We start from the raw sequence: 27,588 nt of genomic DNA, 5'->3' as shown, positions 1-27,588 counted from the left end.
CTGCTTAACACAGACAGCATTAGAAAGAAACGGTAGCCAATCCATACAGCCTTTGTACACTGCCATTGCAGAAAGTAACTGGCAGCATCATACACACACGCAGGAAGCAAGCCTCTTTGTCCCTGCACCTGCTTGTCCTTACCTGAAGGTATGGAAGACTTAAGTTTTTGTGAATTTCCAAACATGATAAGAAAAATTTTCGTCCTTAACGCTAGGGACAAAACCAAATTTTACAGTCTTCATATGGCAATAATTCAATTATTACACTAAATGTACCACCAAGCACATTCTTGGTGGTACATTTGAAGTATGTACCTGCTTACTGCCTTCTCCCTATTTCAGACCATCGTCCCTCCTCTCGGCATTCTGACCTTTCAGGATTCAAAACCAATCCCCGAAGCACCCCAAACGCGGGGGCAAGCGCACCGAACCTACGGAAACGACCGCTGGAGACACGATTTAATGGCTAGCGTTCAATGCGACTCGGCATCCGCTTCCCAGGACCATTCCCTTCCCCTCCGAGTGAGCCCGTGCGCAGTCCACCGCCAGCCCTGGGCGGGGGGGGGGGGAGCGCTGCGGGAGCGGGATTAACCCGGGCGGCACTGCCTGCGCTCGGCCCCCCGCCCCGTTCGCCCCCCGCCGAGCCCCTCACGCCCTGGCTCCGCTTACCACCCGGGGGAAGGGCTCTCCCCTCGGCTCCCGGGTACCGGCACCCGCTTTGCGCGCCCTCGCGGAGCGCGGGGCAGCGGCCAGGGCCGCCCGCAGCCCGTAACGGCGCTGCCGGGGGAAGCGAGCGAGCGGTCACCGCGCACCTCCCGGGGCGGCGGGCGGAAGGGCGCGGAGCGAGGCAGGGCAGCCTGCGGGAGCCCAAGGGCAGGGACAGGCGGGAGGACGCGGGGCGGGAGGGCGGCCCAGGGCGCGCTCCCGGCGAGCCCCGTACCTGGCAGAAGCTGCCGGTGACCCCCGCGGGGCAGGCGCAGCTGTAGGCGGCCGGAGGCGGGGGCAGGAGCAGCTGGAGGCGGCGGGGCGCGGCGGGGCTCCGGGCCGGCAGCGGCGAGCAGGTGCCGTTGTTGCGGCAAGGCTGGCTGAGGCAGGGGTCCCGGCCGGCGGGCGCGGCGGTAACCGGCCCGGGAAGGCAGGCGCGGCGCTGGGCCAGGGCGAGGAGCAGCAACAGTGGAAGAAGCGGGGCGGCTCGGGACATGGCGGCGGGGCGTCCGTTTGCGGGTGCCGCTCCGCTGCGGGCGCCGGCGGGAAGGGAAGGAGGGGATGGAGGCAGCGGCCGCCCGGCCGCTCCCGGCCCCCGTTCCCCGGGCAACGCGCGGGCGGGGACTGGGCGGGGAGGAGCCGGCCGCAGCGCCGCCGCGCGCCCGGCAGGGGGCAGCCGCGCGCCCAGGCGGAGGGCGGGAAGGCGGGCGGTGGCCGGGGGGGGGGGGGGGGGCGCGGGGGCGGTCGCCGTCGTTCGGTCACCGCAACCGTTTCCTTGTGCTGCAAGAAAATAATTTGGTCGGACGTGATTTGTTCTCGGTAAGTCCACGCGGGCTGCTGCCCATCCCCTTGTTGTCGTCCAAGCGCTCTGAAATAACGTGTGCGCACAGCCAGGTTGCTGCGGCAGGCGGTGCTGGAGAAGAAGGCCTGCCGTGCGCTCTGTCCTCTTTCTCCAGAAGAACGTCTGGCCTTTTCCAGCCTCCTGGGACTTCACCCTTCCACGCAGGTGGTCAAAGATAGTCGTTAATAACTGGTTTGGGCCAGTTCTCTAAACGTGTTGTAGAACGAAGCAGGCTGGTTGCAGAGTGCCCCTGGTTTTCGGTGGGTCTAGGTACTCCCGAGGGGCTGGGTCACACCGGCGGAGGGCTGCTCTGCGCCTGAGGCTTTTCAGCGGTAAGACAAAAAAGAAAAAAGACGGTTTTGAGACTGACAGCCAGATCAGATAATGAATTCTGGTGGTGTATTGGCACAGCATCTGCAGAAAAGAACTTTAAAAATAAGCTGGTCAGCCAACAACCAACACAACAGGGTGTTCCGAGTCAGGCTGGACGGAACTGTGTCATATGAGTTTCGTTAGCGTTTTACAGAATATATAAGCAATGTTTGCGTTCTAATGATATCTAACTATACAACAGAAAATACCATGCTTACTTAATTAGCTAGTGATTTTCCAAAATGCTGTATCTTTTTATGTGTTTTAATGTTCTGCTGTGCATAGTTTAAATAATGTTACAGCCAGCTTTCCATAAACAAATTACTAATCTTACTGTTCAATAAGGATTCAAGCGTCTGCCTCATTTACACTCGCTGGAATTTGAATTGTGCTACCAGACTAATAGCTTATTAGTGTGGCTTAGATAAGCTACATTACAGCTTAACTATTTATTTTGATGGAGAAATACTAATCCTCTAGTGGCTTGAAGGAGACCTTGCAGAGATTTTTTAATCTGTTCTGATGAAATATTTAGTGAGGAACAAAAATCCCTGTTATTTCCTAAGAGGAAGCTGAATGCTTTAAAAGTCCCCCATAACAACAATGAACTTTTTTCTAAATATTGATTAATTCTTTTTAAACCATCTCCTATTAGTTACATATTTCTATACCAGTATAGGAACTAATTTAGATGAGGCGGTTACTGTGTCGTTGAGTGTCTGGACCGTGATTCTTCTCTGTTTCATGTTTTGGGTCTGGCTGCAATCATGTATTTACGATACTGCTTTGCAGAGCTGACATTTTCCGCAGTTCTCCCTCAGCTTGTGTCTGGTTTAAGGCATCTCAGGAGTTTCACTTCCAAGCTATCAAAAGGACTGGGTTTTTAACTTCATTTGAGAAATTTCAGAAGGGCCGAACTCATGCACCTGGAGTCAGATTTACAAAATTACCCATCGTGTTCCCGACCCCATATCCAACAGCTGCCAAAATTAAACCTAAATCCATTTGAAAATTGGTGTTACAATCACCGAAACTATTACTGTTTGTTTAATATTGTGTATCATAAGGCTTAAAATGCATTTATTTGAAATGTTTTCTACATGTATTTAACTTGTTTTTTCACAAGCACATAGTTCCTATTAGAGCAAATCCTATAAATATAACTGTTTGAATGATCCACACCTCAATTTATAAAAATATTGAAGTAAACACTTAAACACAGAATCATAGAATGGTTTGGGTTGGAAGGGACCTTCAAAGCCCACCCAGTCCAACCCCCTGCCAGGAGCAGGGACATCTCCAACCAGATGAGGTTGCTCAGAGCCCCGGCCAACCTGGCCTGGAATGTTTCCAGGGATGGGGCATCCACCACCTCTCTGGGCAACCTGGGACAGTGTCCCACCAGCCTCAGTGGAAAAAAAAAAAAATTCCTTATGTCCAGCCTGAATCTGCTTCCTTCTAATCTAAAACCGTTACCCCTCATCCTATCACACCAGGCCCTGCTGAACAGTCTCTCCCCACCTTTCCTGCAGCCCCCTTTAGGCACTGGGAGGCCGCTCTCAGGTCTCCCCGGAGCCTCCTCTTCTCCAGGCTGAACAGCCCCAGCTCTCTCAGCCTGGCCTCACAGCAGAGCTGCTCCAGCGCTCTCAGCATCTGCGTGGCCTCCTCTGGACCCTCTCCAACTGGTCCATGTCCTTCTGATGTTGGGGGCTCCAGAGCTGGACGCAGTGCTGCAGGTGGGGTCTCACCAGAGCGGAGCAGAGGGGCAGAATCCCCTCCCTCGACCTGCTGGCCATGCTGCTGGGGATGCAGCCCAGGAAGCAGTTGGCTTTCTGGGCTGTGAGTGCACATTGCCGGTTCATGTTGAGCTTCTCATCCACCAGCACTCCCAAGTCCTTCTCCTCAGGGCTGCTCTCCATCCATTCTCCACCCAGCCTGTGTTTGTGCCTGGGATTGCCCTGCCCCATGTGCAGGACCTTGCCCTTGGCCTGGTTGAACCTCTCCAGCCTGTCAAGGTCCCTCTGGATGGCCGACATGTCACCAACAAAGATGTTAAACAGGGCTTGGCCCAATACTCACCCCTGAGGAATGCCAGTTGTCACCAGTCTCCATTTGGACATTGAGCCGTTGACCACCACTCTCTGAGTGCGGCCATCCAGCCCACTCCTTATCCACCGAGTGGTCCGTCCATCAAACCCATGTCTCTGCAGCTTAGAGAGAAGGATGTCGTGCAGGACAGTGTCAAATGCATTGCACAAGTCCAGGTAGATGATGTTCATTGCTCGTCCCTTGTCCACCGATGCTGTCACCCCATCATAGAAGGCCACCAAATTGGTCAGGCACGATCTGCCCTTGGTGAAGCCATGTTGGCTGTCACCAACCACCTCCTTGCTCTCCATGTGCCTTAGCATGGTTTCCAGGAGAATCTGCTCCATGACCTTGCCAGGCACAGAGGTGAGGCTGACCGGCCTGGAGTTGCCCAGGTCTTCCTGGTTCCCCTTTTTAAAAATTGGGGTTATGTTCCCTCTCTTCCAGTCATTGGGGACCTCACCAGAGTGCCACAAGTTTTCAAATATGATGGACAATTTCATCCGCCAGTTCCCTCAGAACCCACGAATGCATCTCATCGGTCCTATGGACTTGTGCATCTTCAGGTTCTTCAGATGGTCTTGAACTTGATATTCTCCTACAGTGAGTAGGAGAACCTACAGTGAGTAGGAGAACCTGCAGTGAGTGGTTCTCCATTCTCCCAGTCCCTGCTTTTGCCTTCTGCGCCTTGGGCAGTATGGCTAGAGCTCTTAACGGTGAAGACTGAGGCAAAAAAAGTTGTTAAGCACCTCAGCCTTCTCCATGTCCTGGGTAATCAGATCACCTATTTCCTTCCGCAGGGGGCCTACGTTCTCCCTGGACTTCCTTTCATCCCCAATGAAGAAAAAGCTTTCCTTGTTGCCCTTGATGTCCCTTGCCAGATTCAATTCCATCAGGGCTTTAGCCTGCCTCACCCGATCCCTGGCCACTCGCACAGCCTCTTTGTAGTCCTCCCAGGCTACCTGTCCCCGCTTCCACCCTCTGTACGCTTCCTTCTTCACTTTCAGTTGGTCCAGGAGCTCCTTGCTCATCCACGCCGGCCTCCTGGCCTTTTTGCCCGACTTGTTCTTCATCAGGATGCACCTCTGCTGAGCTTGGAGGAGGTGCTCCTTGAATATCAGCCAAATTTCCTGGGCCCCTCTTCCCTCCAGGGCCGCCTCCCATGGCACTTTGCCCATCAGGTCCCTGAAGAGGCCAAAGTCTGCCCTCCTGAAGTCCAGGGCAGAGAGCTTGCTGCGTAGCTTCCACGCTGCCCCGTGGATCTTGAACTCCACCGTGTCATGGTCGCTGCAGCCAAGGCTGTCCTTGAGTTCCACATCCCCCACCAGCCCCTCCCTGTTGGTGAGCACAAGGTCGAGCATGGCACCCCTCCTTGTCGGCTCCCCTATCGCCTGCAGGAGGAAGTTGTCGTCCATGCATTCCAGGAACCTCCTGGACTGCCTGTGCCCTGCCGCGTTGTCCCTCCAACAGATGTCTGGGTGGTTGAAGTCCCCCATGAGGACCAGGGCTTGTGACGGCGAGGCTGCTCCTGTCTGCCTGTAGAGGCCTTGTCCGCTCTGTCCTCCTGGCCAGGCGGCCTGCAGCACACCCCCACCGTGATGTCCCCTGTCCCTGCCCTTCCTCTAATCCTGACCCAACAGCTCTGTCAGCTCCTCCTCCATCCCCAGGCGGAGCTCCACGCACTCCAGCCGGTTGCTGACAGAGAGGGCGACAACCCCCCTCGTCTCCCCTGCCTGTCCTTCCTAAAGAGCCTGTATCCCAACCCACCAGTCGTAGGAGTCATCCCACCAGGTCTCAGTGATGCCAACGAGGTCGTAGCCCTGCTCGTGTGTGCGCATCTCCAGCTCTTCCTGTTTATTCCCCACGCTGCGTGCATTGGTATAGAGACACCTCAGCTGGGGCCCCGACAGAGCCGACTTGCTGGCTGGAGCGACGGGAGTTCTTCTGGTCCGCAGTTTAAGTTCTCTCACACTTACCTGCGATCCTTCCCCAGGTTCTGGGCACTCGGTGCTGGCACTGGTGCCATGCTGACAGCGGTGGGCTGGACTGTGCTCCCCCTCCCCCAGCAGCACCAGTTTAAAGCCCTCCGGACGAGCCCGGCAAGCCTTTGGCCAAAGACGCTCTTCCCCTTCTCAGTTAGGTGCACGCCATCCACCCATAGCAGCCCGGGCTTCTCAAAGCCAGTCCTGTGGTTTCAGGAGCCAAAGCTGTGGCACCACTCCCTGAGCCATTTGTTGACTTGCCAGATTCGACTGGCCCTTTCAGGCCCCTTCCTTTTGGCTGGGAAGAGAGACAAAAAGACTCCCTGCACCCCAGAGTCCTTAACTGTTGCTCCCAGGGCCCTGTAGTCCTTCTTGATGCTCCCCAGGCCGCTCCTGGCTGCGTCGCTGGCGCCCACATGAAACACCAGCAGCGGATAATAGCGCATGGGCCGTACAAGGTTCGGTACTCTCTCAGTGACAACCCTGATAGCGGGAAGCAGCACACCTCTCTATAGAGCGTGTCGGGTCAGCAAAATCTTGGGAATCATAAATCGTGTTCTGAGACAAAATATGTAGATCAGACGCTAAACTCTTACATTGAGGAGCACGAAAACACTGTGCTGTGAAAATCCCTGATGCCCGTTTTATCAGTGGCAGACGGACACTTCAGGAGCAGCAGTATTTCCCACATCCTCACCTATTCGTTTGGCTCAGAGGAACATTTATTATCCAAAATATTTTTAATCTATTTTTAGAACAATGGACTAAAATTAACCCATACCTCTACACAGTATAGATGTTTCACAAACAGAATTACTGTCAGCTATTTGAGAAAGATTGTTCTCTGAAAGTTGCCAGTAAAGCTGTGGCAATAGCTACTGCGCCTTTCACCGAAAAGCTGTACACGTGGTTTGGAAATAGACACTTTTGCAGCCAAGATGTGCTTTTTGCGCTCTTACAATGTTTCTTATCACCACGCTGTGTGACACTGCAGCAAGTACTACTGTACTTCATGAAAGAAGAAACTCATCTTGCAGAAAGACTGATCTGGAACCACCTTTAAGCAAATGCAACTACACTGAATAAAATCCTGTGCGTTGATATCAAGTTTGAATTAACTTCTAAGGAGCTTGTTTGAAAAGTCTCTCAGAAAATAACACCGCAAAATAAGTGCTGAAACTAACACAGCTGCAGCTTAAGGTGTTTGAATCCTATGATGTAGATACCATAAAATAATTAAGAAAGAATGTCTAGGTTGTGCCATTTACAGTCTTCCATTCTATTCTTAAGCCTTAGGCTTTCAAATAATGACCTGATGTGACTACAATTTAAGTAGAGATAAAAAAATTATAATGTATCATTCATACAGACAGTAATTTTTAGTCAATGAAACAAAGCAAGTGCAAAGCACAGAATCTTAAATATTATGTCAGAAGTATCTTAAAATTTACACAGATGTTTTATTAATTCAAATGATGTGCTTAATATGAAAGCTACCAGAACAAGAATTTGACTGTGAGAACTTGAAGGAAGTATTACAGCTGAAGAGGAGCTATTTTTATAACCAGTAAGGAAATGGCTTTTTATTTCTATGAATTTCAAAGTGCATATGGCAAAGGATATGATGTTTATATTCTGGTTGATTGGAAAACCTTACATAGCAGCAGCTGTCCAGAGGAGAAGAGAAGGATAAATAAAATATCAATAGACATTTCACCTGGGGAAAAAAAAAAAAAAAAAAAAAAAGCAAGCCATAAGATAATCTAGTGAGAGGTTTTAAGGCTTAATGTTTCTCTTTCTTATTCTTCCTGAGCAGTAAACAAAAAGGTGATGTTTTTGTTTGGTTTGTGGTCAACAAAAGGGCCAGCACCTGCGATTCTCCAGGTGACAGCGAGCAGTAAAAATACCATAAAACAATGAAACCAGTTCTCTGTTTAATTTCAACACAAAATTTCACAGCAAATACAAAACTAATTTGTGGGAGGCTTTTTTTTCTTTATGTCATTATTGTCTCAAGCCTTCTTTTTCAGGTATTAATTTCTTTTCAAGTGTTTCAACTTATTATTGCTCAGTAACACCACCCTTGCTACTTTTAAAATTCACAGATAAATGTTACCTTTTTTGTATCTGTGTTTTCTTACTAAATAGTAGATTACAGCTCAGTCCAAGCTTGTCTTTTCAATTTCATTCTCTCCCTAAGCATTTATTTCAAGTAAGACAGGTATACATGTACTTCAGTAAATGTGGATCCACAAAATACCTTGACTTCTTTATAGTCTGAATCTTCAGACTCCCACTGAACTCACTCAGTGCTGATCATGACTCGCTACCTCCTCACTGCCCTCCACCGAGGCAGGGAAGTGGTATTATCCCAGTCTTACAGCTCAAGCTCCAGCCCAGATCCTAAACTACTTAGACACCTAACCAGCAAGCTGGATTCTTGCCTAACGTCCTACAGGAAGCCAGTGGTAAGCAGAAAACTCATCCTATAGCTCTGAACTAGTGACTTACGCAATGATAAAGCTTGCTACTGACAACAATCAGGCTCTAAATTCTGTAAAAATTAAGCATAAATGTAATTTATGCACTATTTATGGGAGAACAATGAAGCCAGTATGACCAGCACTCACACTGAAAATGGGGCACTGTGCAATATGCGTGTTGTTAACATCAATTGAAAGTTAGGGAAAAGGAGTCTTGACAGATTCAAGGTATCTGTGCCAGTTGCAGAGGGAGTGGATGTGAACTGGCATTGCATGTAGCCTATCATCAGAGTTAATGACAGCCTGCTATATACTGTATTCACTGTTTCCTAAAACCGTTCAAAAACAAAATGGTAATATTTTGAGACGGTTTTGGGGCAATTTTCATTGGGCCTCCCACATAAAGAACTTTTCATTTATGTCAAGCCTAGAAATATACATAAATTACAGTATCCAGTCTTTTTCTGACGACTGCAAGCGATGAAGACGCTAGGTGTATTTTTCTCAAGCATTTAAATCATAATTTTAATCTGAACTAATCTAGTTTCATCAGTCATCCTGTTTTACTTGAGCCCTGAATCAAAATACAGACATCTTCAATCCATGCCTTAGTACTAGAATGATTCAGTCTGAGAGATCATCAGCCGGAAAGTGACTTAGGACACATCGTACTGCAACTCGAAACATCCTAGGGAGTGACTTGAATACGCCAACCCGGCTTTTGTCAGGCTGGCAGATCCTACGTGACACACCAGCGGGTGGAATTACTCTCTTTACTTTTAGTTCTGGGTGCATACATTATGTATTAATATTTAATGCTTCTGAAATTACTGCAAAAATCCCAAAAATCTCCAGGACTGAAAACATTAAAACCACTTTCATCTTTATGGCTACACACCAGATGTTTTTGTATTAATACAGCAGCGACAACTATTTCTGCCGTCTAATATAAAAACAGAGCAACAGGAAATTGTTTATTTTTTCTTAATGTCTTCTTGCTTAGCTCTGTAAGTAGCTATAAAGTTCATGCTCTTCAATAGTTTAACAAGTCAATAATTCAAAATAGGAAATGCAGAATCAAACTGTATTCCACATTCAGCTTTACCTCTCTTTTTTTTTTAAATTTAAAGGGTGTGCATGTCTGTTAACTACAAGGAAAGAAAGTATGTTGACAGGATTCTCCAGCACATAGGTTTTTGCTCAAGAAATGAGACATCCAAGTGATAAAAAGTTGGCGTGTGATCTCAAAGTTATCTCAACATCCAGCACGCAGACTTTTGGCGCGTGCTACAGGGCTACAAATGACCTTTATCAGGCAGGCAGGGACTTTTGTGTTAGGTGGTACCTCTCTAAAGGAAGCTTTTTCTCTGGGGAGGATGGCTGGTTGGTTTTGCAGAAGACCATGTTGAGGTGTTGATTGCTTTAAAGCAAACCATTCCTTTCCCTTTCCTCAGCGATTATCAATTCTGCAAAAAACTTGGCGTCATTATGAAAAACAGGAACAGAATTACTGATATTAGCAAGTTTACTGAAGATTTTAAAATAAAGATATATAAACTCTGAACTTGAAAACCAAAGTGCTATCTTTGATTGCATATAGAGCAAGGGAGAAATCTCACGGTGCCAAGTTTTCCTTTGTCACACAAATTTTTTTCTACTCTTCACAGTCAAAAAGGCAAAGGCAAGTACTTCTTATTACCAAAAATGTGCACAGCAGAAATAATCCGTGTCATCCACTGGATGGTTTCGGCTGCGTGCATAGGTGTTACAGCCCAGTCTGGCGAACAACACATTGTTTAGAAAAGCAGCAGCACGGCGCGTACCCATGCTGCGTACCACCTGGCAGCACGCGGGAAATATCTAATCCCTGCTGCCCTGGAGGGGAAAGTCACACGCTGAAACAAAGCTCCCACAAATGAAAAATGGGGCAAGCTCTGTAGAAGAGTGCTTCACTTGAATTTGCCAGTAAATTTCAGAGATGGCCGTGGCCAGGTGAGACTGCTGCGTTGCATGGAGAGTAATTTTACTCTAAAAACTGAATGAAAGGTGCACATTGGCCCTTTGGAAAGCTGGTTTGCTGATACTGTGTAATACAGAGCAAAAATAGTCTACATTTCTTAACACCTTTTAAAACGACATGAACATAATGTGACGTGTAAAAGACATTACTACACAGTATTATGTATTATTCTAATCTTCATATTGATTCAGGTGTGAACAGATACATTTTCATCGTTAAGAATCAAATAGGTAGGCGTCCTAAAAGAAATAACAATGCACACCATAATATCTTTGATAAGAATGTTTATATTGACAACTAACTGGAATTGCCTAATTCCATTTGAGTTATAGAAAAGCTAAAATTATTGCTATTAAACTATTTCCTTTGGATAACAATCAAATTAAGGTTTAATAGTTAGATTTCTTGGGGGGCGGGGGGTTTCCCTCAAGAAAGATTAAGAAGTAAATCCCTGGCAGCTCGTAATTTTTTGTTCCCAGTTCCAGACTGGGTAACAGTTTTTAGGAACTCTCCTTGCAGCCACATTCTGTTTGATGCTGCGCATAGAAGCGTACAGGCACTACAGAAAGGCAGCACAGCCGCAGGACACGATGAGACACCACCAACCATTGCAGCAAGCTGTAGGTGTAGACAGCAATTGCCATTTATCACGATCATTCCCAGGGTAAGCATTGTGGCAAAGCAGCTTTTTAAAGACTAATTTGAAGGTGTCTGAGATAACCTGAGAATACATACAGGTGCAAGATGAAGAACAGGAGAGGGAACAAGGTTCTTTTTTTGGAGCATTGGTATTTAATGTGGTGGAGAAAAGGGAGCTAACAGATACATGTGGAGAGAAGAGATGGTTGATGCAAGCAAAGCAACAGACTAAAAGTGGTCTGCATGTCTGTCCCGTGAACAGGAATGAGCAAAGGGAAGTTGTCTTTACTAGTAAAAAATGAAAACCTAAAACACCTGCCAGCTATGTAACGGATACAGTGTATCTGTTGAAAGATGTATGTGGATGGGAGAGGGCCTGTTAAATCAGAAAGTATTAGCATGTTCAGATTCAGTATGGATGCAAGAATCTATTTTTGAGGCCAGACTGACAGGGAGGATGGTTGTATTTAAAAGAAGAAAAAAAAAAAGAAAATAAAGAGGAAGAAAAAAAAAAAGAAAAAAACAAAAGAGGAGAAAAAAAGCTGCACCTTTTTCTGTTTACACTATTATGTACATGCAGGATGTATATCAACTCAAAACCAGGCATCCCACAGCTGGCAAAAAATACTATCAAATTTTACTGACAGCTGGAGTGTACAATGGTCTCGGAAAAACAGGTACTTGATACCAAAGAGTACCGTACTCTGTTCCTTTGCCCGTACCTTGCACAGGATCGAGGGTAAATTACTGTGTTTGCAAACTGCACAGTGAGCTTTGGTAGAAAATTTATTTTGCAGGTACATATTACTAAAAAATTGCAAGGACACGGTAAAGCAGAAGTTACTTATATAATTAATATAAAATGATCATAAACATCCTGAGCATCACCGTGGACAGCCCTGTTGGGGTCACTCACCTGTCAGTGCTCATTTTTCAGACTCCACACATGGGATGGGAGTAGAACTTTTTCCTGTCTTTCACACTTCATGTTCTTAATTCTACTTAATATTTCAATTTTTAGGCAGTTTTCAGGACATTATTTTTGGCTACTACCTGTAAGAACTGCTCTGCCTAGAAAATCCTGCTCATGGAACATTGTCATCTCTCAATAATTGCTGTCAGGTCATGTTAACCACTTATTCTGGGAGAACTGGGAGATGACCAGCTACCTGCAGGGACAGAGAAACACAGAGACGTAACAGCTTCTGAACATAGGTCAATGCCACTTCACTCAATATTAAAAACAGAAATAAGATGCCAGAAAAGCTTCTGAAAGTTAAAACTCTTAAGAAAAGGAGAAAGTAATTAAGGCCTGTAATTTTCAGTCAGTTGAAGCAGAATCTGCTAAAGTGGAGATTACTCATAATCTGCAGCTGCAAAGACCCTTGTCATTCCCATTCACTTTCCTGGAAAAATTAAGAAAACTTTTCTCTCTGCCTATTAATTTCTCCTATTGAATTTATTTAAATTGATAGGATTGATGTAGCAAAAAACAAACAAACAAAACAAACCTATTTGGGTCTCTATTTAGGATGCATAGCAACTTTTTCTGATTCTCAGTCACTAATAAATGCCTGCATACAGTTTTGATCTTAAATTCTACAGATAGCTAATTTTAGAATGGCAACATGTTGTAGTAAAACTAACAGATTTATCCAGTTGGGTCTTGAAAAACCCAGGGAGACTGCACAATCTCTCTTCTGGGGGTACGACGCCGAGGTATGACCCCTTCCCTCTGTCTACCAGCTGTGCTCCCGTCAGGGCAGCTGTTGCTGCTCTGTGCTCAGCACACTTCAGCAGAGCTGCTCTCCAGCTGGTTTCTCACTTCACCTCTGATTCCTGGTCTAGCAGAAGCGGCTGGTACTGCTGGCCATAAATTGGAAACTACCAGCCTTAGAACTCAGCATTCCTAAAGGTGAGATAGTTGTGCTGTTTGATAACCATTTTGAAGCGACTTTTTTTTGCCCCCCCCCCCCCTTTTTGAATAGCATTTATACTTTTAGCCTCCCAGAACAAGGCTTGCTCCTTCGCACACCAAAGAAATACCAGACCTGTGGGAAACCTTTCTGAATGGTTAGTAACTTTCACTAAATTAAGCTGCAAAGTGAAGGCATAAAGATCAAACACTGCCATTTGTTTAAGCAGCATAGCACAGACTATGCTTCACTCAGGCTTCAGGAAAAAAATAATCGGGTAGGAAATTTTTATTGTTTAGCCAATGTCTCGACAGTCATGATACATCAAAGTAATAATCTGTGAAAAAAGGTTGTAAGAGGAGGCTGGAAAATAAAGTGCCATCTCTTAGACTGGCTAACTATTTCTGGATCACTGTTTGCATCGCCCGCCTGCCCAAGAGGCTTCTGCACACAAGAAGTCCTGAGAAAAGAGTAGCAGTCAGACCATGCCTGTATTTAGCTCAGGACACCTTGCATAGCAGCTAACGGAGGAGTAAAGCCACACAGATAATGCCCTAAATATTCTGTTTCCCATCCTTTGTAGCTAAGGGGCCTCCTAAAACAGACAAAGTTTCAGTAAATTCTGTTTTTACTCCTATGACCCATTTCACTAACTCACTACAAAGCATCAGGTACAGTGGCTGTCTTCGCTGCAAGCATAGGTTTTACTTTACCAAAGATCACCACAGCGTATCCTGTTTCCATCAGAAATGATTACTCTCAATATTTAACCTCACGCACCACAGGAACTGGCCGTGGGAGGTGACGGGAACAGAGGGGACCCACACGAGAGGACCCACACGAGAGGACAGGCAAAGCCCTGAAGCAGGAGCCCACGGTGCCTGGCTCCCGAGTTACGTGCCACAGCACTGATCAATGCAGTTCACCACTTGCCACAATTTCTGCTGCTAATTTGCTGTAGTTTTCCATAGTAGGGCAAAAGTCTAAAAATCTCGTTTTCCCTTCCTATAGGATCCCACCATCAAAGACTGTTCGAAGCAGGTAGCAGCCAAGAGTGCTCTATGGACAGCTCTTGAAATCTCATGGTATTTTTTCTCTCTGCCTTTCTCTCAGTTGTACATTTGGAGTTGTTGAGATGGGATAACTGCATTATATTTAAGTATCTCCATAGCATCAACCTGCCTTGGCTTTCAGTATATAAGCATATATTGTGTTTAAGCTTACCTTTACAAAGGGAAACCTCCTTCCACCCCTTCCTGTTCTCAGACAAGAGGGCAGGGTGGCTACTGTCTCACAACATTTTTCCCTCAGGCTTATCTACCTCTGTCTTTAATGGGGGCTTCAGAGTAACTGCAGCCTAATTAATACTAAAGAAAAGTGAGAACAGGACAGACAGACGGGACCGAAAAACCCCACAACGCACTTGTTGCTTTACCCCAACGTGCTGCTTACAGCTCAAACTGGACAGTTTCCTTCTGAACTACAGGAAGATGTCACCAGTGTTAGTAATACAGGAATCATCCCCCCCCCCCCCTTTTTCTGGGGGGGAGGGAAGGGAGGGAAGGGGCATACTTTCATCTCTCCCATTACTTCTTTTAAAGGTTTGGGTTTTTTTTGTTTTGGGTTCGGTTTTTTTTGTCCGTTTGGCCGTGTTTTTTCTTTTCCCTCTTTGAACCAGGTTTCCAGAAGTTGCTGCCAAACTAGATCTGGAGGCATTAGGAACTTTAATCTAGTGCCTTAAAAACATTGGATGTATCTTCACCATCTCCCCTCCGCTTAGTTCTCCTGCTTATGGTTCAAGATTTCATGACTGCCCAGACACACAAGCAAGGGAGGAGACTCAAGACCTGTTCCTCCTGCTCCTCCTCCACCCCCAAAGCAGCCTGATCAAGACATGCTCATTTCAGTACCAGGAGACAAGGACATCGCATTCCTCTGAAAGCATCTGCTATCCCAGCCCTCTGAAGCAGACATTCCTTGAGCCACTCACTGTCACAGGCAGCAGAGCTATGAAATTTTTTCCCCTCTCTGCTGCGTAAGCACATGTTAATGCTCTGCTGAAACACCCGTGACTGTGCAGCTTATGCTGGTGCATTGGGGTGGGGTGACTACGACTCTTGGGGCAACCAACTACGCTTATCTGAAAAAAGCTGTGAAAAACATGATGCATTAGGATAGATGCAGCAAAGTCAAGACCATGCAGCTGTGAAAATCCTGCAAGATCACCAAAAGGGACCACATGGCACAGAGGTTTTCCAGGTCAAGCTATCGGGAGACTAGGAAAGTAAAGCAAGAGAAAGGACAAGCCCTGAAAAGGCTCAACTACCAATAAGATTTTGGCCCCCTTTCCAGACTTTTTATTCTAATTCATCTCAGCAAAGCTTTTTAATTTTCCTCCATTCTGCCAACAGCTCTAGCTGTAGAAGAGGCATTCGTGTCAGATGAGATACTACTCAAATGTTCCCTTCACAGGAGATTTCTGGATAAAGCAAAGAGCTACTGAAAAAAGACTGGACAAGTTCCGTGGTAGCTATCAGTGCTTGGATGACACTTTTTTCCATTAATGACTTTTTGCTGCTCTTGTTAATTGAGAAGGCCCATGAAACTCATCCGAAATAGTAACTGATGGCTGGTGTTCTCTAAAACCAGTGGAACTTACCATGTAAAAAACCCCTCTATTTTAAAAAAATAAGACTTCTTATTGTACCTTTTATTCTACCTTATAAAGATATACAGAGCAGTTCAGTACTAAGACAACTACACATTCGTCTGAGAGCTACATAGTCCACAAAAGGCACCTGCACACACCTAAGATGGCTTTTAGTGAGTTTTTCCCTTAATCCAAAGTTCCTGAACAGGAGGAATCCTTACCGTCTTGCCCCACCCCTCCACTTGTTCTCAGCTTCCCTGAGATACTACATTTCCCTCTGTAGGAAAGTACTGCAGTCATGTGAACTGTGACTCTTCAATTTGTTCTTCATTCACTGTCTTTACCTTTTAAGCCTGAGTGCTCTTCTGATACACTGAAAGATGCCCTTGCTATGGGGGGAAGAGAAAAAAAAAAATTAAAAAAAATATGTATCATCCAAAAAGGTTTCATTTACTTTTCAGGCCAGCTACATCCTTAGTCTGTGCTGGCTGTCCTTTTCAGCACAACAAAAATAGTCACCACGAGTACTTGTTTTTTCCTTCCTTTTTAAAGAGGCAACCAACAGCTTCTGTTCCCACTGAAACACTTACACAATGGCTATGTATCAAATCTGAAAGCTCCTCAAAATTTCAAAGTCGATGAAAGCCAGATTCTAGAGGGAGACAACATGGGTAAAAAAAAATATCAATACACATGGTATTTTAATAAAAAATATTAGCTTTTTCTTTTTTTTTTTTTTTACACAAGTCAGGTTTTTTTTAAAAAATATAGAACCTTAAAAGATGAACAAATTGCCATCCACACACTATAAACACTTTTTTTTTGTGCTCAGTTTTATCAAGTTATCAGAACAATTTAAACACCAGTCCATATTTAAACACTGCCTTGAAGTTTTGTGAAAACTCTGCCGCACTGGGCGCTACCGTTATTGTATGTACAGTGTGAAGCGCCTTCTTTCAGTTTGGATACGGTAGTAGAAACTGTTCAGTTATCAGGTTCTTTGCGCAAGGATTTCACATTCTACTCCTGCTCAGGACAGATCTGCATTACATTTCAGTGGCACTGGCAGGAGCACCCACATGTAACTCAATGTTCACAGGAAGAACGTCCATTACATATTCTGGAAGTACAAGTTCTTCAGCTAGATAAAAGAAAATTTGTTAGTTTAGGGGAAATGCTAGCCTGATTAGCCAGAATTTAACAATTTCTAAGCACTGAAATGAATTTTGATTTCTCAAAGTTGAATAAAAGTCATTAACTATCACATTTTCATAGAGATGAACTACATAGCAGGTACATCTCAGGAATATTTGTAATTGCTCTTTTTTTTTTTAACCGATAGAAAGGAAAAAATTTCCCTCTATGTTGGAGATCTTAAAAGGTCTTGTTTTAGTAGTAAATCATCCACAAGTTGCAGGCTGTTAGCCAAGTAGATTTCGGATGATTTACTGGCATGACATTAATTTACACAATTGAACTTTATGCATACAGTACAAAACTATGAACAAAAAGGTGAAGCAAACTTTTTTATTTATATTCAGGTAAAAACATTAACCTGATGAAGTAAATTATTGCAGATTTGAGAAATCAGCACATAAAACAGTTGGACAGAGCATTGCTTACAGGTGCTTTATCTGTGTCAAAAGACAAAGGCTGAACTGTTTGTTCCAAGCTAGTGCTGTGGATGGGGAGGGGGACAAAAACCAAACCAAAAACCCCCTACAAATTAACCAGGAAGTTAGATCAAGAACAAGAAAACTGTTTACTCAAACGGGGAATGAAACAACTAATTTGTCTTTAAAAAAAAAACACAACCCCCCCCCCAAAAAAAAAACAAACCCAAAACTTTACATCAATTCAAAATGCTCTGGCCTTACCACAATACACACCGGCCAGCCCAACCTGTTGGACTTCAACTACATGAAGGAAATAATTCTTCCTGGCCCCTGGTACGAGGCTTTTGCCGCCGGAATCACTGCGTAAACAGCTCTAGAGCGTCAACTGGTGAAGACTGCCGCCATTACATCCTACCACTACAGTAAAACTATGCTATTAAGAAAGGTTCTACCTAGTTACAAAGGCTGAATTATATTGACAATATATATTTGATTTCAGTAAAATTTAAATTATCTTAATCAAAGAGGCATGGAGCAGTTAGATGCCCATGCTAACCAAAACATAACAATTGTTGGATGTCGCACACAAAAAGAACCAAGTGAACTGCACATCAGACAATACATGAGGATGGGTAAAATCAGAGGCGGGTGAGGGTACACAGAACTAGGCTACTAAACTAGAGTCGTCAAATACATGGTGTATTTTAATTTCTGTACTTATGTACAAAAGTTGTCTTTGGAGGAAAAACTTCAGACTTAGCTAGATGGATACACACAGCCCAGTATTAAACTGCACAGCGACATTTATTGTTCCAGCCTGGAAAAACATCCCTTTTTAAATTTCACACAGCAAAGCAAGTTAAAAACTTCACTCATCAGATAAATGATAATTTAAACAAGAACTTGCTAAAGAAACCTCGTCACAACAACTTTTAGGGCCTGATCACTTTAAGTCCATAGGGGCCTTTAATGAATATCAACCAAGTGTCTTTGTTTATAATCTGCAAGCCGTTTTTCTACAACAAGAAGGCGTAACACGTTTCCTTGACTCAGGTGATATACTTAGAAAAGAATCATGAGTTTCTCTTTTGCTGTAACAGGCAGACATTGCATTTTTCATTGTGATCAGGAAAGATGGAATGACTGCTGCCCTTCTCTTGCAGCTATCAAGAGTTTTTCACGCATTATCTCAATAGTTGAATAGTCCGGCAATTTGAGATAGTTCACACAAGTCATTACTGAGGGTAAGAAATCATCTGGGTTCTCTGTAGACTCAAATGTCTTGCGTACAATTGTCAATGGAGGATTCAAACTTCGGAAGCCTGGTAACGAGAAAAGACATTCAGGGTAAGGTCGTTTCCCTCGTCCCACGGTGCATGCTGTAGACACCTACCAGTGACAGAAGCATGCGTCCCAGCTACCGCTGACTTATCAAACTCCTTTTTTAAAAGTTTAGAATATGGCTTCATAAGGCCACACAGCAAGCTGAAAAATACCTGAAATCCTATCTGTATGTTAGCTTTCCAAGATAAATGTAAAAAAAAGAAGCTAGACACATTTACTTTTAATTGTGTTCTGTATGTGTAAAAAAGCCTATTCAAATTGGAGTATTTTCAAGAGTTTCACACACATTTGCTAAGATTCTCAGGAATTATCTATGACTGTGGTATCTTATTTTTTTACTCCAGCTGAGTTTTTTATACTCCTAACCCTCAATATTTCCCCAAAAGAGCTCTAAAAAAAAAAAAAAAAAAAAAAAAAAACACCCTTGGTTTTTTTGTGGGGTTTTTTTTTTTTAAATCAACTCTTTCCCCCACAGAACGTAAGTAATGGAACAGAGGCATAAATTCTGTTTTTACTTGCAAAGCGTTCAGCTGAGAATATGGTAAAACGTGTATTCTGTAATGGTCCCTAGCAAAGACAAATTCCTCAGTCTTCCTCACTGCCTCTCATCTAAATTCTGAAATTCAAAAGGGGGAGAGATTAAATTTTATCACTGTGCTAGTACGGTCTCCTTTCTAGAAGAGACCAATGCATAACTTAATGCACCTCTGGCCAGGGCATACAGTATTGAGATTTTTCAGTTGTTTAAATTTCAAACTGTTTTGTGCCCTCCGATAGGTCATCTGGCAACAGAAGTTAAACCTGGAGAAAGGCAATTGAATTAAGTGTCATGAGATTAACACAAAGTTTATGAGAATTCTACCGGCAGCCTGCACAGCCACTTCTGAAACTAGAAATATGAAACAAGTATGAACTCGTACAACACACAGTTAAGTACTTTTTCCTACACTGAAGTAATCCACTGACTGTGAAATGCCCTCACAATACCCATTTCATACACAGCAGTACATAAGGAACAAAACCTACCTCCAACAGGCAGTCTGGGGCTGCCCGTCACAAACTGAAGGAACAGTCTTTGCTGCTCACTGTCAAAGCTACTGAGAATTTCAAAGAGATACTTCACTGCTCGACTATGGAGAGAAAAAGCAAGCTATTATTATTTTGCTTGTAGTTACAATAATTGCATCAGATTCATATTCAGTGTAGTATTCACATTTTCAAATAAATTTCCTATCACTCCTTTAGCTTGAGTAACAGTGTATCAAGGTTATTTAAATATGTATTTTCTAGTGGTAATATTTGTTTATTTTTGAACAAAACCCACACCGTATTACCTGTCATGTGTATAACCGTGATCGGGCCTGCAGCATTCCATCAAGGTCTTTGCATCCCAAGTGTCCGTTTTACTGCCGCACAAGAGCTGTTCCAACTACGAAATTAATAAACAAGGCAATAAGTTTTCCCCCCTTTGAACTCGAGGCAGAACGAGTGCTGTCCATTCCGACTGCTGTTACAGCATTCTGCTTTCTGGAATGGCTCACTGCAAAACAAACTGTCAGTGCAAGCAATCCTCCCAGATTCTGCAAAGGCAACAGCTTTGTCCCAGTGACAGCCTCATTTGCAGCATCTGCCTTTGCTCACAATCCACTGCCTCACGAGATGCTGGATGTCTCTTCAGAACACACGCAGCCCTTATCAGCAATCTACACTGGTGGATCTGTCGGATAGCAGCTTGTACTTGAATTATTTTGCCTGTTCTTTCTGCACTTGGGCAAGCAGAGGGCTCAACCAAAACATTAAAAGCTTCTACAGCCATCCTTCTAGGACACGCGAGGAGTTGTAAAGCCCCAATCTCAATAACACCAGAGGTTCCATGTACCTAGCTGTTCTGTTCATGAACAAGAAGAGTTTTTGCAACAGTTTAGGAATGGTTTGTAAAAAGGTTCAAAAGGCTGGATAGCTATCAGCAACAGATCATGTGTATATTCTATCAAGGAAAAGATCTCATTTATCTCACACGACTCCTGTACCTTAAATTTGATCAGCCATATTTGTAGGTCAGCAAGAGACTAGTGTCTTTATTTTAAAGTTTCCAAGCAGAAGTAAGCATCAAACCATGCCAAACAACAACAAGACAGAAGAACAGCATCACACATAGCACAAAACAGAGAAGTTTGGATACAACACTGGAGAAACTAGAATACTCTGCCATTTTCCCTAGCCTAAGATTTGTGGCAGAAAAAAGGCGGTAGTACTATTTGAAAGTACTACCAAGAGAGGCATGAAGGAGAATCACTATGAAAAGTCACAAGGTAATTGGTACGGTGGGTGGTGAGACCAAGGTAAAACCAACCACCCATTACCCCTGCATCTGAATCTCCTCTTACTGTCTTAAAGCTTTGTTAAAGACTTTTTTCTTTTTTAAAAAAAACACAACAAAAAAAAACCAAAACAAAAAAAACACCCCAAAAAACCAAAACAGAACATCCAGGTAGCATCCACATCTATAGCTTTTAAAAGGTACTGCAATACAAGGAATTAAAATATCCATACCAATGCAGAGAGTCTGCATACATAAACTTAAGCGCTTTTCTCAGAAAAGCTAGATACACTCAATTTTAAATGAAACAGAGCTGTTCATAATCAAAGCATCAAATAAATGACCAGCAAACACAGAGATATTTAACATTTACATATGTAATTTAAAAGACACCGTTTACATTTCTGATGCATGCGAGTAACGTCATCAGACTCTGTCACAAGTGCGCTGCACCCCGCGCACACCTAGGCTCAGCCCGCCACACACACAGCTGCACAGCTATAAAAGCATCAGTAAAAACACTTTTACCAACCTCCTCAGGATAGAAGTACTGAAGATGACTGAGGGGGAAGACTGATTCAAATCCATCTCTGAATGAGTCAAACTGTCTGGCAACACCTTCATTTAGTGCCCAAAATATAACCAACTGCAGAGAAGGGAAAAGAAAAGTCAGTTGAACAAAGGAAGCGTGGAATGATCACTACCGCACAGGCCCGCGGCTGCGGAAGCCAACGCTACAGAGGCCGAGCCACATGCTCACTGCAGTCATGGCAGAGTCTGAACTGCGGTTCACGGAGCCGCTCTACAGCACTGCTTCACGCTGCCTTTAATCCGTAAGCTCATGCTGCCGCACGGTGCAAGTGCGGCGCTGCTGCCACGAAAAAGAGACAGAATTTGTTGGGTGTTCTCTTTACAATTCTCTCATGCGGTCTGTCATTGCAAATTAGCAAAAGTCACTTGGAGTTGTTGGAACTCCATGTATAAAATACCCTACGCGTGCAACTCATGCAGAATTTAAACAACTTATTTGCCTTTATTTTTTATAATAAAGGTTAATACATGGAATTCAGAATAGCTGGTTAAATTGAACCTATTTAACAAAATATTTTAAAACATATCTAAGCATTTGTTAGATATTTTTAGAAGCCTAACCTACATGTTCTCTCTGTACACCAATATCTATTTAAAATTCAGCAACCGAAACAGAAATCCTAGGACTTCGTTGGCAGTATTATATTCCTTTCCCCCGTGGAAACATATGGGTCCCTTTTCTAATAGATAGTTTCAAAAAGTAACTTTAGTCTTTTTGGTATATTAAGTAGCTTGATATTATAAAAATACATGGGAAAAAAAAAAGTGACTTCATTTCACGTTACTGGGAGTTGGTTAAGAAGATGGTAAAAGATGGTAAGACAGCAGTCCAGGGTTTTTGCGTGTGTGGTTTGTTTTTGTATCCACAGTTACCCTCTCAGGATTAAATTCATCTTCCAAAGCAGAGAGCGCATTCTGAAACAGTCACTGGGAGGAAGGAAGCAGACATGACACAAACAAGACCAAATTTCTTTTGAATGTCCTGCAGCCAGTATTTCTCCACTAAATTAAGAAATACATTCCACATGGCAGATTGCGTGCCAAGTTCAGAGTCGTTTGTCAGTTAGCGCTCCTGATGTTCACACGTGCCTTGGATACCCTCAGCTCCAGCAGGAAACGGAGCCTGGTTGTGTTAAAAGCTCTGATCTGGAGCACTCAGAAAAGCTTGAGAGACATTGAAGGGCGCCTACAAATATGACTAAAAGCCTCATCGACACTGCTGGACTCCTGAAGCAAGTACTTAGCCCTGCCCAAAAACTGAAGCATTACTTGTTCCAGAAAGCTCTCAGATACAGAGGCCTGTTAGGATGTGTTGGTAAGTTTTCCTACAAAAGAGTCCGGCATTGAATTTCAGGTAAGATACACACCCCCACTTTCACACGTCGCGTTCTCACACTGAACAGAACGCTAGCAAGCGGCGGCGGCACAGAAGGCTGTTGTACTGCCCTCTGTAACGCACAATATTCCCTGGCTATTCTAGCAGCAGAGTTACTTCTGAGAACTGCAATTACGTTTTACGACCAGGAGTACGTGGCAAAATAAAGCCGCACTATACTCTTGTGGATTCAAAGAGAAGATCAAATTGCTAGGCAGAAAACTGCACTCGGGAAAATTTTGTCCATGAATTTAGAACAAGCAAGTTGGCCTCTTTCTTTATAGCACAGGGTAGAAGTGGGGGAAGGAAAAGAAAAGAAAAAAAAAAGAAAAAAAGAGAGAGAGGGAAGAGAGAGAGGGAAAGAATAAACTCTTTTACTATACTGGTAGCTGAAATAGTTCTACTTTCTGATAAAGGTAGCTCCTGTGGGAACCATCCTGGGGGTGGGGGGGGGTGAGGGAAAGGGAAAGGGAGGTGGAAAGTAGAATGACATGGCTGCAGGAAAGGCATGAAGAATAACAGTAGGATATTCTAGCTTTATAAACTACTTTTAAGGCAAGAATTTAATGAAAGTGACATTTTCAAGAGCACGGCAGCTGACCCACAGGGAGCTCTACAGACTAGCTGACAAATAAGTTACCTGTTCCTTACCTATTTTTTTTTATGGTTTGGGGGGGTTTGTTTGTTTGTTTGTGCGCCATTTTATGTGATATCTGGTGTTTCAATTTTTTTTTTTTTAAGAAACACTACTGCTCTAATTTTGACTCGCAACTGAGCTGATGTTTTCTTAAGTCTGACTCCAAAAAAGTAACTAATTTTATAGCAGTTCAAAGCCCACTGAAGTGTGGGTAGCAGGTGCTAAACCACTATTGCAAACAAATTTATTATCATACCCAGATGTGAGAACTTGTTAAAAGGTTCTGAAAGTCCGCAGCTCAAATTACTCCACTTACACCACTTGTTATCCAAAAAAAACATCTGACGACTTCATTATGTATAAACCAGACTTTTTTTGTGTACTATACAATTTTCAACTCAGGTGCATTGACTAGGATTCAAACAGTTTTTCTGTAGTAACATACTAGTACAGAAGAGAAGCAATCAGTAGGAAAGTTATTGCTGAAATGAACTGAAATACATATGGAAACAAACTGCCTGGGAGCAAGGTAAGGAGGAACGAAAAAATGTTAGTCCTAGCTTTGCTTTTACGTACTCTGAGATACTCCTCTAAATTGTGGATGGTGACCGGTGTGTCTTTTCCCCCTTTTTTCAGTTCTATATTAGGAAATCCAGGAAGCGTGAAGTCCAGCCCCAGATCTTCCACTGAGCAGCCATTCATAGTCAGAGCCTCCAACGCATACTGTAGACTTTCTTTGGTCTAAAAAATTGGAAGTGAAAGCCAGTGAGAACAATTCATTCACATTAACTTATCCAAAAGTTATGACTTATAAAGCAGTACTGACTAAGTAAACATTTCTAGAAGAATAATACTATTAATGTTGTTACAGTACTCCTTGCTTTCCTTCTGTATTTTTCATACCTAACAGTAAACCAAGACAAAGCAAATAAACTGTCTTAATGGATAAACTTGAAAGATCATAACAGCACACACTGTTTTAGCAATTTTGGAATTGCTTTAACTTCTTGCATATTATTTATTTAGAAAATCCTACTGCAAGAGAAGGCGATGTGTAATATGCTGGGTCTTTTCCTTAGAAAAATTAATGGCATTCGTATTTGGCATGCATACAGACATTTTTCAGTTTTCAGCCACCAAGTTTCGGGTTTTTCAAACTCTAGTTGGGAAATTTAAAGCAGTGATCAAGGAGAGAGTGAGACAGTGAGGTGAAGACAAACAAAGGCCCACAAGCTGCCAATAACTTCACTAGTAAGAAAGCAGATGTTTTAGGAGTATAAATTAGCTTATTCCCACCTACCATCTATTCACATTTTATGCTAGAAAGAACACGCATGCCAAAGACCTTTTGCAACAGTGAGTGGGACTATTTTCACCTACAAGTGGATAGCCTTGAAAAATTAAGAGTCTTGTGTATCTATAAAGAACCTGTATGCTCACATATGAAGTCAGTTTACACCAGTTCTGCATACAGCTCTTCAGTAGGGGAGGAAAAAACCTACAAAAGGCACTTCTAAGCAAACCTGAAAATTTGACCAGACTTTTGAATGTTCAGGAATCAAGGATAGAATTTTCTTTTTCCCTCTGATATTCATGTTGGTTAGTCTTTTCAAAAGGAACCAAAAAGAGAAGCTACTTTAAATACACATCTGGCAGTTGTAGCCATTTCTAGCCTGTGTTTAACCCCACAAAACAAGCCCCTAATACATTTCTAATGTTATCATCTACGTTACAAAAAGATGGTGTTATAATTACTAGCCACTGAGGTAATATATTAAAATCACTCCTTTTATTAGAATGAACTCATCACGACTATCACCATCAGTATTAGTCACTATCATATGCTCTCAATTATGGCTACTTCATAAAATCCAAAGACTTGTGAAGATGCACTCTTCCATTCTTAGGGTTACTTTCCCACCTGTGTTTTGTCCTGTTCAAGTCTTTTCTTCTGTCTTACAATATCTTCAAGATGGTATATTGATTTGGCTACTACTGGATCAATACTGAATAAGTCATGCGATGTCAAGGAAGTCTCCTGTCGCAGCATCCATTTATAAAAAGGAAGTCCAAGAGGAAGGTCCACCTGGAAGTCAAAATGTTGTTTTGTATTGAGTTGTCTTCCAGAACTGTATCTTCTGCTACTTTATCTCTTGACTAGATCTAGAACACTCTTTACTACTTCATAGCACTGGTGCACAGCAACACACTGCGTCTGAGTGTTTTTACCTGAAAAATTTACAGTTGAGAAAACACAACTGACTGCCTAGTCCATATACATTAGAACAAGCAGCCAGCTGGCAGCTGCCAGAACAGTAAGCCCCAAAAAAAAAAAAAAAAAAAAGTCTTGAAAGACTGGAGAGAGGTTGCAACACATGGCAGGCAATAGCTTTTCCTTTTTTTTTTACCTATGGTCTCAGAAGCCACTGTAAAAGATCTTCAACATACACTACCCTCTCCCCCTCAACAGTTCAGCTGCATCCCTCCCTCTCCCTGCTTCCACCCAAACTGCTAGAGCTGAAAGTAATTCCATGCAACTCTCAATGCTATCTTTCCTCAACACAGTCAGAACTAGAATTTTCATTTAACCCTGCAGAATCATATTTTCCATTTTATTCTCACCAGTCTAAAATCCATGATTGCCTTGGCCATTAGTTTTCCCAGAAAGCGGAATTTCATTTTAACTTTTGCAATGTGAGCTGGCTTGGCTGTTCTACCAAAAGGAAGTGCAAAAAGGCCTTGAAGGTTATGGATGTACTTGGTACCTTCCTGGCTTCCTGTTGAAGAAAAAAGCAAAACAAGTTCAATATATACCCTGCTAGTTTCATTCTAGACACAAGTTTGGAAACTGCTATCAGATAGCCATAAACTAAGGCGTCACAAAGTTTTCAGAAAGCCGACAGAGGTAATCTCACACTATCATGAGACATTATCTGACCACAAACTGAGGTGCTCTTTCAATCAAAGTCATTCCCATAATTAAAGTCAACTTAGAATCAATTCAACATTAGATCAATACAGATAGTTTAGGTAGTAAAACATGTACCTTTTGGATTGGCTAAAGTCACTTCTTCTCCCCTCCAAAGGCCTAAATCTGCTCTCTGTAGTTCCTGAGATACAAGTGCATAGAACTCTAGCGTGGGGCCTAGGCCTGTGCCAACCTTCAGGGGGAGGGAGCGTGCAGGGAGAGGAGGGGGAAGGAGAAATAGATGAGTCCATTAGGTCAGTCTGAATACCAAAATCTTTACTTAATCTGAGAAATACAGTACATTATTGCTATAAAGAAGACTGCACTGCAAAAAGCATCTAGAGAGCCTAACTGCGCCAACATTTCCAAGCTGTCTCAGTTTTAAAGACCACATATCAGAGGGAACAATAGTGGAATAACAGTATTAACCACCTAACGATCATATTATAGAGGAAAGGCACACAGCTGTTTGCTTAGAGTTAGGAAAAAAAATGTGCTCTGCAGACCAAGACTGATTATGAAATTTAATAGATCAGAAAGTTTCTCCTAGCAACTAAAAATCACAACCAAGTGCATTAGGGATAACTAAGAGATAAAATTTTGTGGCACCAGCAATGGGAAGGACCAAGAGTCCGATCAAGTCATTGTAGGAAAGTTGTAGCTTTTTTGCATTACTCTTCAGTAAAAAGGGGTTAAATTAGACTGCATTGATATTACTTACTTCATTCTCATACTGGATTTCCAACATGGCTCTTGAACTGCCTAGATCCTGCATCACAGATTCTGCCTGTTTCAACAGCTCATCTCTGTTCACAGTGCGCTACATATTAGAGAAGTTTTAAGTAGTAAAATTATGTCTGTAAGTACCAGCTCCCAAGGCAGTTACAACAGGAAAAAAAAAATAGTTATGCAAGTTTTTCCACCCCATGCTAATAGTTCCACAGTTCAACAATTTGTAAGCTTATACTTTGATAAAATAATTCTTCCTTCTATATGAAAACTCACTAGAATTGAAGTGTTTGATATAAAAGGAAAACCAAT

The 27,588-nt window shown here is 43.3% G+C and overlaps 2 protein-coding genes across 11 annotated transcripts in view; both read right to left on the bottom strand.

Annotated features, from left to right (window-relative positions):
* DNER (delta/notch like EGF repeat containing) overlaps positions 1 to 1,274 on the bottom strand; it is a 126,724-nt gene extending 125,450 nt beyond the window's left edge. The window contains exon 1 of the mRNA XM_086754214.1: positions 941 to 1,274. Coding sequence (XP_086610340.1) covers positions 941 to 1,201 — 261 coding nt within the window. The 5' untranslated portion in view covers positions 1,202 to 1,274. The remainder of the gene's footprint in view (positions 1 to 940) is intronic.
* A 15,935-nt stretch (positions 1,275 to 17,209) lies between these two features.
* The window catches only part of TRIP12 (thyroid hormone receptor interactor 12), an 81,431-nt gene continuing 71,052 nt past the window's right edge, over positions 17,210 to 27,588 (bottom strand). For all 10 annotated transcript variants that reach the window (XM_086754208.1, XM_086754203.1, XM_086754209.1 and 7 more), the window contains 9 exons: positions 27,269 to 27,367; positions 26,626 to 26,740; positions 26,202 to 26,356; positions 25,501 to 25,665; positions 24,156 to 24,320; positions 21,509 to 21,622; positions 19,991 to 20,085; positions 19,683 to 19,786; positions 17,210 to 18,634 (listed from right to left, as the gene is read on the bottom strand). In XM_086754208.1, coding sequence (XP_086610334.1) covers positions 18,438 to 18,634; positions 19,683 to 19,786; positions 19,991 to 20,085; positions 21,509 to 21,622; positions 24,156 to 24,320; positions 25,501 to 25,665; positions 26,202 to 26,356; positions 26,626 to 26,740; positions 27,269 to 27,367 — 1,209 coding nt within the window. In that variant the 3' untranslated portion in view covers positions 17,210 to 18,437. The remainder of the gene's footprint in view (positions 18,635 to 19,682; positions 19,787 to 19,990; positions 20,086 to 21,508; positions 21,623 to 24,155; positions 24,321 to 25,500; positions 25,666 to 26,201; positions 26,357 to 26,625; positions 26,741 to 27,268; positions 27,368 to 27,588) is intronic.

The sequence above is a fragment of the Chlamydotis macqueenii genome, chromosome 9, assembly GCF_036417535.1.
Source record: "Chlamydotis macqueenii isolate bChlMac1 chromosome 9, bChlMac1.mat, whole genome shotgun sequence".
NCBI lineage: Eukaryota > Metazoa > Chordata > Aves > Otidiformes > Otididae > Chlamydotis > Chlamydotis macqueenii.
Note: the sequence above shows the minus strand (reverse complement) of the source record. Positions and strands in the feature narration are given on the sequence as shown.